Genomic DNA, 13309 nt, shown 5'->3' on the forward strand with positions numbered 1-13309 from the left:
AGTCAAAGTTATCTGAGCACACAAATCTTCAAGGGTGTTCAAACTTTTGCATTGGCCCATTTTCATTTTTGTAGTTTCTAAAATGTTAAAGATGAAAAAAAATGTTTTTGTTCTTACCTAAAATATATAAAGGAAATGTGTCATCTTTGACTTTATGCCTTTTAGAGATCATTTCATTTTCAACTTGATTAACTGTTCACAATAACAGTAATTTTGACCAATGGTGCTCAAACTTCTGCATAGCACTGTATATGAATGTCCAAATAAGCATTTTTTTTTTTTTTTATAGTTGTGAATACAAAACCCCCCTGAAAATCTGCGTGGTCATGAGGGAAAATAACCAGCTCAGGGCCGTCCAAAGTGCATGTCCAGTTTATGAAAAATGATGTCCTCTGTTAGTACAGAAGTCAGTGTAACAAGTTGTAGGCAGACTGCCAGGACCCAAACACCACCTTTTCCCCCCTAGAAAGACACCACACAGTTCTTTATAAGTTAAATTACTTTTATTTTCACTTATGGAGAGGCATAGGGAAAAAACACTTTCATCTTTTACTTTGGCATAAATTATGGTCGCAGCGTTCAAATTAGCCATTACCAGCCAACACCATGGGGTTTTGGGAAATTTTCCGCCACCGGCCGTCCGGTGCGGGTATTTCACCACCACTTTTCCTACCCCTTCCGCCAAGGAGCAGCACAGCGCTAGCAAGCTGCGACCCCCCCCAAAAACCACAGTACCTGAGCCATCTCCTCGCACATTCCCACTATCAACCCATCCGAAACCGCATCACTGAAGATGCACCCGCTCCCTCATAAGGACAGCAAAGTTAATACCTTCCAGCTGGCGGTACCACACCAATTTTTTTTTTTTATACATCTATATATTTTACACAATCAACTTAGGTAGGCACTGGTTGCCCGTGCACCAAGGACAGCCCCGTAACACATCCTTCCTTGGATACGTTCCAATATGAGCTGAAAATCACCTCTGGCTGGCCCATCTTAAATTAGGAAAATAACAGGGAAAGTTGTACCATCTCTGACCGGATGAGGGTACGAGGCGAAGCGCAGCTAGGTGGCAGGAGACCAGATCTGCGACACCTACTTGGGTCGCCAAGTCAACTGTGGAGGGCGGCTCACCAATCCTGAACACCTCAGGTAGCGCACTCAGCTAAACCAGCCCCCGGCAACTTCTCCAATCACCACCCAGGTCAATGGAAACCAGGACCAACCGCCAGGGCGAGGATCAGCTTCTCACGCTACCCAAAAAGTATGGGCATGACCTAAGCTCGAACACTAGGCCAACTGACATCTGAAAAAGGAAACATTGTCAGAAAGGAAAACTCTCTAAACCAGCAAAATTCTCATAACCAGCAGACCCTCTTCCCCTTGGGGTGGATTTGACAAAACCACACGTACGTTTGTTTTTTTTTTTTTATAATAAAATACACAAATCTGGAACGTATGTATTGTTACGCTAGCCTATATGACAGTCAGTAGCCTCTTGCGCGTCTACTACTTTTTTTTTATTATAAAAAACAAACACGGCTCGAACGTCCCTCAAAAATGCAGTTGCATTGTAGACCCCTTCCCATTGAAATCATGTTCATACACACTTGCCCCAAAGCCTCAGGAGCGCCCCAGTTTTGGAGGGGGAGGGAGAGGGTGTTTACAACTTAGGTACTGCAGCTGGCGAACCCATAATAAACAGCCATCACCGTATTACCGCCAAAAATTGCCCGCTAAATATGGGAAAAAGTCTTCGTGGTTAAACATGCTCCATGTCGCCCCTGTTCGTCTAAGGGCCATCACTAACGCCCTCGGGCATACCCACCAGGGGTGGGGGAAAAAGAACCCAAACTGTGAAGGAAGAACAAGCTTGACTAGATAGACCAAGGTCTTTCTTCAACCATATAACTTATGCTTTAAGGACAGATCCGCAATGGGCATAACCGCCCAGTCCAGTACCTTTTATTAGGTCGACAAACAGCTAGGAAGTATTAGTCCTCCTAACATCCACCCACTTGCCGCTAATCCACCAACCTTTCCATACCGTGAGTCCCACTAGGCCTTGGTCACGCAGGTCTAGTTCCGCAACTGAAAAATTGGCGAGGCAAAACCCCATACCATTTTGCTCACTACAGGCAAAAACGGTGCTCGTTGGTGAAGTAGAATCACTAAATACTGCCGGTTATATATTAGCAAGGTATCGCTTGAAAATCATCATGCTCTTCACCCACCTGATAAACCCCACTCGCTGCATACCTTACCAAAGGCCCATCATGTCTGTGTTGTAACGGGAGGCTGGATCATCGGCCTCCTTTCACTGGGAATACCACTACGAATTTAAGGAATCAAAACCTTGGTCCTGCCAGCGGACGGAGTTAACGAAGATACCTGGGATTGGAAAAGCAATAGGGGTAAAACAATGCTATCATGACAACTGAATACCTGTTCTGACTATAACCTTTCATTGGCTGATGTGCATTCTAAAAACTGAAAAGCCTAATCAGCCCACTTACTGATGAGGGAAGTTGTAAACGGGTGGTAAGACGGTTTTTTCCCAGGCTTGGTAAACCAACTGGTAATACCACTTTTGGAGTCTTCACTCACCCCCTTTTCCAACTCCAACCTATTTGGGGGAAAGTCACTGCTAGGGGGTAGGTTTCTCGAAACATGGCCCCTAGGCCAAGCATACTGACTTTTTTTTTTTTTTTTTTTAAAACCCTGTTGTGTTGAAAACAAGCCCAAGAACAGCTGGACCTGCTGCTGTTAAATACACCACACAACGATTTGACCGTTCCTGCTCTTGGAGCGAATGTAGCCGTTGAAACTTAAAGAAAAAATTCAGCTACACCATCAGTTCCTCCTTTTCAGGTGCCTGATTCCATGTAGCGGAAAATAAAGTTTAATCTTTCCGCACCTAGGGTTGGACCAATGTACCAATACCGGGTAACGTGACCCTGCCGCTTAGTCATACACTGGGCAGCCTAGGAAAGGCGCCTTGGAAACAATAACAGCAATAGAAAATGACCTTACCCGCACAGTTTAGGTTCATACCTGTGGATCCGCAGGGGCTGAAAGATGACAACCTCCATACAATGAGTAATAGCCAATAAAAACTATTTCCATGCGGCAAAACCTTCCAAAATAAAAGGCAAACCCAAAGGAAGGGTTTTTTTTTTTGTAATTCATAATAGGTGCTTCAAATAATGAAGCTACTTGGCACCCTCTATAGTATAGTATTAGAATGATTGCTGTCTGATAAAACATTGGAAAACACTTGACAGTTGCACACACCTGAGACCAAAACTAAATGTTTTTTTTTTTTTTTGAGAATATTCATGTGGACGTAGTTGCTCAGGAAATATTAGGGAGCATAATTATGCAATTACATAAAAAATGCCAATTTTCACATCTCACATGTTCATTTTCGTCTGTTAAAATAAAACTCCAACAAGCACGAAAATGCACAGAAATACACTTTGCTATTACCATAAAATTATCAGTGACCAACACAGCTCCCATCTTTTCAGCTACAGCGCTAAGTTAGAGTGTATAACAAGGGGGGGGAGGAGAGATCCTGTGAGCCCAACATATTGTAACCCTTCTATAAATCACTTGACAGGCCACATCTAAAATCTGGGATCCAGTTTGGGCTTGGCTTTTTTTTTTTTTTTTATAAAAAAGGCGGTGGGTGGGCATTCTGAATTTAGTCGGTTCAAGGAGCCAACTAGATTGCAAGAAATGGAGGAGTTCTCATTTATATGCATAAATACGTGTGTGGTCAATATAAAGAACTGGAACATTACATCCTCCTCCGCAGCTAAATGGGAAGGGTTCTTTACAGTTAGAGCAGTCAGACTGTGGAATGCCGACCACAAGAGGTAGTAATGGCAGATACTATAACGCCTTTATCAATGGGTGTATGATGTCCTCAGTACACCTATGGTGTTGGTCACAAATAACTTGGTTACAGAATGTTGAAATGAGGGGAAAACCTGTTGCCTGGTGACATCATGTGACCCCTCCCCCAGGGCGCTTATTCCACCCCGCAATCCCACATAATGATACTTGCCAGATTGTGCAGGAAAAAAGGGGCGGCCTAACTCTGGATGTTCCTTGCCCAATTCCAACAGCAGCTCCGCTGGCCAGACCAATGTACACTCAGATGATCTTCATCCCGCCGCGGGACCACACCGGGGCTTAGTCTGAAGAAAAAGGGGGGGTCTAAATCTACACATGTGACCCTGCTACTCTGACACTCACGACGCCAGGAGCCCCGACACCCGTGCAGATCTCCAGGTGAAGAAGACAGGGTCCGGTCAAAGCCGCTACCAACGGAAGGGGAGGTGGGGGGTTTGTTCAAATGAGTGAGGGTTGTTCATCCTAAGGTGTCACGCCGACCCCAAAAGAGGAGGGGGGTGAAAATCACTGGCACTAGTGGAAGAGGTATCAGCATGTGGAGGCTATGCCACCTGCTGCAACTCTCCCTGCAATACTGCCAATGCACGTCTCGGCTTACCTCCCCCACTATGCCCCTTAATTCAACTCCGGTCATGGCGGCTACCCGCGCCATAGTCCCTGCACATGACTGTGCAGCGCGATGGTCAGCATCGCACCCACCGCCGCCATAATATGCTGAAACCCAGTGTGACAACGGGTAGGGGCTGTTAACAGTCTCCATTGTATAATGTCAAATGGGGAGGGGGTTTGGCCCGGGAGGAGGCTTGGTGTAGGTGGGGTATCAGCAGGAGGGAACCATGCCACCTGCTGCTCCCTGGAAATGTTCACTACCCACCCCCCTCAACCTGAACATTGAAGTGGGTCCTAACAGTATCCCTTAACCCGCCCGCTCACTGGGAGACCCACATGGCCCCTGGTTCATTCCCAGGCTAGCCCCCTTGGCATTCTGGGGCATACAAAAGAGGGTGGGGGGGGGGTTCAGTGTGTGTGGGATGGAGCATTTTTAACTTTTGCAGGTTAGTGCCTGCATATTACATTCCCCACTACAGTGCCTCCAACCTGCGCTGTGACAGGGACTGCACTGACTCTCAGTCTGCACTTTAATCCCCCTGCTCCTCCTCAGTACTGGCGGTGGCGGGTCGGCGGGGCCAAAGACAAAGAGTGCGAAGCGCTCTTTTTCAAACTTAATGGCGGCTCAAGCTGACCGGCGGGCGGGTAGTTCCCTCAGAACGCCGCTCGCCGGCACACATAGCTTGAACCTCAGCAGGGAGGGAGCCGCTCACAACTAACAGCGCTGTGAGTAGGACGCTTCCCTCCCTGCTGATGGGGGTGAATGACAGCGAGCACAAACGGGTCGGCGGGGGGTAGTTCCCTTAGAACGCCACTCGCCGGCACATGTCGCTTGTGCCTCAGCAGGGAGGGAGCCGCTCACAGCTAAAGCGCCGTGAGCAGGTCGCATCCCTCCCTGCTGATACCTCTCTTACCGCCTCCTGGAGCGGGCACATGCCACCAGCTGCCTAAACAGGTCCGGGTCCAGGAACAGAGAGACCGGAAGCTGGGCAGCGCAGTGACATATATCCGGGAGGCGGGGCAGGAGCAGGTCATACCACAGGAGCCGGGGGTAGCTGGTGAGTCTTTCCAGGGGGAGAAACCACCTAAAATTAGCATAGGGGGCCTGCAGTCAGGTGGCAGCATCTCAAATTTTGGCTGCAGTGCCCCTCATTAGTGCCGTACTACCGGTGAACGCACTCAGCGCTGAACCCTGACGCTATACAATAATGAAAAGACGTCCATAGAGCCTCTGATTAGGGTTTATGAAAAAGGTTTTTATACTTGGACAGTCTTTATTATATTCCTATTATTTCTTTTGGTCTTCTGGTTTGAACTTGCAGGACTGTGGGGAGCTTTAAAATTGAAGAAACTGTACATCTATCAGAACAGTAATATTTATGGCACATGGCCATCTGTCTCATTACAGGCAGATGGCATTCCCTGCAGTTTCAGGAATCTTTAGCATTAGTTTAGATTCACATTATATACATTCTTTAGTTATTGAAGAATTCTTATGTAAAGGGAGTCTGTCACCCCAAAACTCAATCAAAACATCTTATACAGTTCTGTAGGGTACTTGGCGTCTATTCGACGCCTACCTGTAGTATATATAGTAATATATTTTTGTATTGCCTATACAAATGAAGGCTCCTCAATGCACCCTTGCATGGCCAAGGGTGCATGGTAATGTTTTACCCCCTCACTATGATTACTAAGGGATCCCTCATGATGTATACGTTACAGTATCCTTAAAGAATTTTAAGAAAAATAAAAATTGAACATATACATTTTTCTTCCTAGATACCATGGATTTGAATCTTGTAGCTTACTGCAATATTTCAAAACAACACGTCTAGTACAAAAAAATATTTTTGAGCTGGTGAAATAAGTATTGAACACGTCACAAATTTTCATTATTAAATATATTTCTAAAGTTCTATTGATGTGAATTTCTAACCAGATGTTGGTACCAACTCATTCAATCCACACAGGCAAACCAATCAAACCAAAGATGTCCATAAATTGTGCAATAATGAGAAACAACACAAGAAATAAATACTATTTAGAAAGCAATCCTGCCACTTAGGCTAAGTTCACACTTCAGTTGTTTTGCATCAGTCACAATCCGTAGCCTTGAGGAATTACGGTATCCTGCAAAATATTTTGCAGGAATCCTGTTTTCCCCCATAGGCTTCTATTAGTGACGGATTGTGACTGATGATGCTGCGTTGCATCCGCTGCGTCGCGGTCAGTTGTTTTTTAACTGACCGCCGGGCGGGAGCAACGCAGCATGTAACGTTTTTTGAGCAGCGCGATCCATAGGATTTTGCTGCGCATGCGCTCTCTGGCTCCCCGCCCCCGTAACCAGGATAAACATTGGGTAACCAAGCAATGCGCTTTGGTTAGTTACCCGATATTTACAGTGGTTACGGGTGCATGGAGCCCGCGCTAAGCTGGTATCCAAGATAAATATCGGGTAACCAAGCAAAAAGTGCTTTGCTTTTAGTTACCCGATATTTACCCTGGATACAGTGTGCAAGGAGGCCGACACTTCACCACTCGGCTCCGCCCCCTCCTGCACTCTGCATGTACACACGCACTCACACACTCACATACATACATACATACATACATACATACATACATACACATACACACACACACACACTCACTCACTCACCTGTCCCCAGCCATGCAGACCGCGGCACTGACGCCCCCGAGCTCCGCCCCCCAAACTCCACCCCCAGCACACAACGGAGTCCGACAAAGAAATTCTTTTCTTTGTCACCGTTGTCATTCGTTGTACAATGCATCAGTCACATGCGTCAAGCAACGCATGTGACTGATGCAAAACAACTGAAGTGTGAACTTAGCCTTAGTAAAAAAATGTCAGCTGATTCGACTGATGGCCTGTTAAAAGTTGCTTCATTACAAAGGTATCACACAAGAAAATCTCATGATGGGTGAAACCAGTGAGCTGTCCCAAGATTTTTGCAGCGTTATTGTTGCAAAACATACTGATGGCATTGGTTAGAGAGGAATTTCAGAAATGCTGAAGGCTCCAGTGAGCACTGTTGGGGCCGTAATCTGAAAGTGGAAAGCACATCATTTCTCATAGACCAGCCAAATCCAGGTGCTCCCCATATGATTTGACACATATTTTTGGCTAGAGCATTCACATGATATAACATCATGTGAGTGCTGGGAGATCTAGTGTCGACTTTACTGGAATGACGCCAGTAGGGAGGGGTTTATAAGGTTTTCTTTTTACACAATGGACTATGGCATTTAAGGGGTTATCAAATTATTTGGATTCCTAAAATGTATGCAGTTTGCGTTTTGAAATTTTGATATCCAATTTTTCATTAACTAAAATAATAATTCATGTGCTGAAGACCAAATCCCTTTGAAAAGGCCAAAATGATGGTTTGGAAATGTAACAGTCATTCTTTACTTTCTTTATATCCGCAGACTTTTCTTTGTTGGCGCGAGGGAAGGACATCTTCCTGATATGCTGTGTTTGATACACCTGGAAAGGTTCACACCGGTGTCTGCACTCCTGTTTAATGTAAGAACTGCTTGTGATTACGTCTGTACATTCAGGGCCAGAATTCAGCTTTTCAAAGAATTTTAGACTTGTAAAAAGTGAGTGCTGACTTGAGAATGGGAGTAAACAAGGTTTTGTACCTAGTCCAGATAGTAAAGGCATTTGCCTCTAGCATGGTGTTAAAAAAAACAAAACAACAGTTGACAGTCATTAAGGTGGTAGGTAAAAGTCGCTTGTAATGTCCATGTTGCGGTGTTCTTGCAGATTTTCTCAGTATAGTACATGGGTATGCTTTCTCTGTACTATATATGGAAAAATTATATCACGGTCCGGGGGAGCGCTAAGGAGGCCAGAATAGTTGGTCGCTTTAAAAATAAATCTTTATTTTTCTCGTACCACAACGCGTTTCGATATGTGAACTATCTTCATCAGATGGATGATCATCCACCTGATGAAGATATTTCATATATTGAAACGCGTTGTGGTACGAGAAAAATAAAGATTTATTTTTAAAGCGACCAACTATTCTAGCCTCCTTAGCGCTCCCCCGGACTGTGATATCATTTTTCCATAATTCTATATTCCCCTTGTGGGACTTGCAGCAGGAGCTGCTTTGCTGTGGAGGCTGAAATTCCTGATTGGGTCCGGTGGCACGCAGGAATCCAGTGATCGGTCATATGACTGTTCCACAAAGATACAGCCCCCTTTGGACAGACACATCCAAAGCAGCGTCTGGGCGGTGCACCCAGCTCAAAAATCCACGCTTAAACTGAGGTTGTGCAGGGTTTCACAACCCCTCCAGGTGAGCGGCTATAATCGACCTACAACGGTTGGCTCCCCAAGATTCTTCACATGCGCTCCTCTCTCCATCTTTACTTTCTCTGTACTATATGGCACACATCTAAACCAAAAAATCAGGTGTATAAAACCTGTAACATGGTGTGGGGTGGTAGCTTTGGGTGAGTGTATATTTGGTGCCCAGGCGCGCTATGGAAAAGTGATAATTTTGGATGTGTGTGTGCTGGCAGTGTTACTAGGAGTACCTTCAACCTCAGGTCAGTCCCGTTCCAATCCTCACTAAATCATGAGACTTCCAGTCAAGGATGACAGACACATTCATAAAAACAACACAAAGTCCTCTAATCTAGCAGGGGGATGCTCAACAGGCATAAAAATTTTGGAGAGAAAAAAGAAAAGAAAATCCAGAACTACTTGGCCACGAGTGACGTTAAAAACAGTAATTTCTTAAAACCAAGCCCTACAGATAACACAGGCCTCTTCCAGCCTCAAGGGTTTACAGAAACCATCCATCAATTAAGGCTCTTCTGCCTTCAACTAGGGCCCAAAAAATCCAATTGATTCAAGCTTTGTAGAGGGCTCTCTGGAACTAGCCACTATAACAGGGCCCATCGACCAAAAGGAACCAAAGCTGCCAAGCAGTCCTTCAGGTGGTCTTTCTTCCCCTGGTTGTCTTCATTTTCCATTCCCCATACGATTTGGGGGACAATGGTCTTCACCACATCCACAGCCTATCAGGGTTCATTTAACAGATCTGACTCTTCCAGAATGGGAGTGGATATCGCCAGAGAAGATCTTCCCAGGAACACTTTGACTGAATTATTTCCTGCCATCTTTATGAACGTACTGGCCCCCTGAATGGGGGAAGGCATGGTCGCAGGAAGCATCATGTATGCCCAATCAACCCTGTCTGGGGTTTGGGTTCCCACCTCTGCCATATGGCAAGATGGCATCCTTCCTCCTTTTTAACTCCTCTGTTGGACCCCACTGAGTCACTCGTTCTGTTGCCAGTTCCACCTCCAACTCTGGAAATCCACCTCCTCTTGCCATTTCTCCATTCGCTATGCAGATTGTGCCCTTGCCTTCTGGTCACTGTGTGCCATGACGACTCAAGATATGTCTCTCAGCTCCTCTATCTTCACATGCTGCAGGAAAAATGGCACTGACCGATGACTCACAGCCTCCTTCTTGAATATCTGATTCTTCCTCTTCCGGGGTCGATCTGTGCATGCGTCACCTGCCACTCTCGCTGGCTTTGCCCTTGTCCACGCCCCCTTCACACATCGTCTCTCACCTGATAGAGCCGAACTTAATTTTTTAATTGTGCCCTCTTCTGAAATGCACCTCTCATCTCAGTCCAGATCCTGTCAAGCATGTGTAGAGAGCCTGGCACCTAAGACCATACCGTGTGGCATTCCGTGCATATACCGGCAGACCTCCGATGGGTGATATCACCAGATATGGTGCTCAAATCAACATTCGGAATGTCCACATTTCATAAAAAGAGCAAGAAAGGTTGGCACTCACTAGCTAAACAGAAAAGCACCTCTTTATTTCTTCTGTATAAAAGAATGCGAGGGAGGGGATGCGGTATGGTAGGTGGACGATGGCGGACACCCTCTTTTTGGCTGACACTCCAGTGTCAGGCACTTCTTAATCTTATAGTCTGAACTGGTGCAAACTGAACGTAGCATACATTATCAAAAATAGCAGTTGCACTCAAGTAGAAGGAAGGTGAAAAACAAAGAGATGTATCTGGTGACATTGGAATGTCAATATGCATTACTGCAAAAAAAAATGACAATTTTTTGGGGAAAATAAATGAGTTATTTTGCAAATAAAATTGGCCACATTTACTTGAGCCCAGTTACCACGCCAAGGCATAACGCTCAACTGGGTCCTAATCTAAATTTCTGCCTCTTTTCGTGCCATTCCTGACATCTATATATGGGCTAGAGAAGAACCTGCAAAAGCAAAATTAAAACTCCAATGGGCTTGGCTCTTTCACTTTTTCCGGTGCAATTTAGCCCACGATGGGCAGTCTTCTCTTGCCTCAGCCCCTGTGCCATCGCCATTGGAAGGTTCCATGCTTCTGTCTGCCATATTGGAATCCATGTTTGGCGCCATTGTACTTCACGCATCTCATTTGCACCACAGGTGTTCCCCTCTCCGCTTTGTTCATGCAAGGCACTCACATTTTGCCGACTATGCCAAATGTAACTTGGCGCTGGGTGGTAGAAACAAATGTGAAAGTGTGTGTGTGTGTGTTTTTGTTTTTTTTGTTTTTAAATGTGTGTGTGTGTGTGTGTGTGTGTGTGTGTATGCTGGTGGTGTTATCAGGGCCGCCATCAGGGCATTACTACTGTGCCTGGTGTACTGGGCCCGGTGAAGAGGGGGTGCCTGGGGGCCCGGCTGAGCCAGGGACAATTACTTAGTTTTATTAATCCCCGGGCCAGCCAGGCCCTCCCCCCCTCTTCACCGGGCCCCAGTCAGTCACAGCACAGGGGCCCGGCAGTGCTGCTTTTGCGATGCAAATTAGCCACTTGTATAGCGGCATGCAATTTAGCCACGTGTGCCGGAGATATATGCGTATGCAGCTGTACTGTGCCCTGAGGTTCAGGGGGACTTTTCCTGACCTGTCAGGAATGAGGGCAATCTGACCTGTAGCTGCTCAAGGCTCTGGGGGCTCCTAGCCAGATTGCCCTCATTGCATGCAGCGTGTCGGGCAGGGAGCGATCCGCAGCTCTGTACAGTGTAGAGAGCGGAACTCAGGAGTCCGTCCTCTGCTCCCTGCCCGGCACTTTTCTGTGTGACACACTCCTTGATGACGCCATCACGCTGCACGCGCCTGTGTCATTTGAAAAGTAACCGGGAGCGGGGAGGTGAAGAGAGGGCGCGGCGTGGGTTCGTACAGCCAGTACAGGAGTGGTAAGGGTTAGCTTTGTCCTTTTAGAAATAGACTGAGGAGGGGGAGGATATTATATATATATATATATATATTTATATTATACTAGAAGGTGGCCCGATTCTAACGCATCGGGTATTCTAGAATTTATTGTGTAGCTAAAGTATGATTTTTGTTTATATCTATATATATATATATATATATATATATATATATATATATATATATATATATATATATAGATATAGATATAGATATAGATATAGATATAGATGTTTTGTGTGTTTCGTTGTGTGTGTTGCGTTGTTTGTGGAGCGCTGTGTGTCTGCAGCATTGTGTGTGTGTGTGGTGCTGTGTGTGTTGCGCGGTTTGTGTGGGTGTGGGGTGCATGTGTGTGTTTTGGGGGGAGGTATGTTTTGTGCAGTGTGTGTGTTGCGCGGTATGTGTGTATATTTGTGTATGCCGCGGTGTTTGTGTGTTGGGTGTTGTGTGTGTGCGGCGTTGTCTGTGTGTGTGGGTGTCTGTGTAGGGCGGTGTTTGTGCTTCCCAGTGTGTGTGTGGTGTGTTGTGCGGTGGGCGTGTGGTGGTGTGTGTGTGTTTTGGGGGGAAGTGTGCACCCCCATCGTGCTCCATCCCCCATGCTGCGCAACCCCCCAACGTGCTCCTTCCCCCATGCTGCGCATCCCCCATCGTTCTCCATCCCCCATGCTGCGCACCCCCCATCGTGCTCCATCCTCCATGCTATAATAGTTCTCAAATTATACTCAGAGAGGAGTATAATAAGAGGACTATAATAGGAGGAGTAGTCCTGGGGGGAGAGGAGTATAATAGGAGGAGTAGTCCTGGGGAAAAAGGAGTATAATGGGAGGAGTAGTCCTGGGGAAAGAGGAGTATAATAGGAGTAGTAGTCCTGGGGAAAGGAGTATAATGGGAGGAGTAGTCCTGGGGAAAGAGGAGTATAATGGGAGGAGGAGTCCTGGGGAGAGGAGTATAATTGGAGGAGGAGTCCTGGGGGGAGGTGTATAGGTGCCCATCGTGTGCCAGGGCAGGGCCGAGCAGGCCGTGTGCGCCGAGCATGCCAACGTGTGCCGGGGGCGGGGCCGAGCGGGCCACCGGGGGCGGGGCCGAGCGGGCCACCGGGGGCAGGGCTGAGCAGGCCAACGTGTGCTGGGGGCGGGACTGAGCGGGCCAACGTGTCCTGGGGGCGGGGCCAAGCAGGCAAACAGGGGCAGGGCCGAGCGGGCCAACGTGTGACTGGGCAGGACCAAGTGGTCCACCGGGGGCTGGGCCGAGCATGCCAACGTGTGGCGGGGCTGAACGGGCAAACGTGTGCCGGGGGCAGGGGCGAGCGGGGCCGAGCGGGCCACCGGGGGCAGGGCTGAGCGGGCCAACGTGTGCTGGGGGTGGGACCGAGCGGGCCAACGTGTGCCAGGGCTGAGCGGGCTACCAGGTGCAGGGCCCAGCGGGCCAACGTGTGCTGGGGGCGGGACCGAGCGGGCCAACGTGTGCCGAGGGCGGGGCCGAGCGGGCAAACGTGTGCCGGG

At 47.3% G+C, this 13309-nt stretch overlaps 1 protein-coding gene across 1 annotated transcript in view; it reads left to right on the forward strand.

The window, feature by feature from the left end:
- SLC7A6 (solute carrier family 7 member 6) overlaps window positions 1–13309 on the forward strand; it is a 184072-nt gene that overhangs the window by 107326 nt on the left and 63437 nt on the right. Inside the window, exon 7 of the mRNA XM_075325669.1 lies at window positions 7987–8083. Coding sequence (XP_075181784.1) covers window positions 7987–8083 — 97 coding nt within the window. The remainder of the gene's footprint in view (window positions 1–7986; window positions 8084–13309) is intronic.

This window comes from Anomaloglossus baeobatrachus, chromosome 10, assembly GCF_048569485.1.
Source record: "Anomaloglossus baeobatrachus isolate aAnoBae1 chromosome 10, aAnoBae1.hap1, whole genome shotgun sequence".
Taxonomy (NCBI): Eukaryota; Metazoa; Chordata; class Amphibia; order Anura; family Aromobatidae; genus Anomaloglossus; species Anomaloglossus baeobatrachus.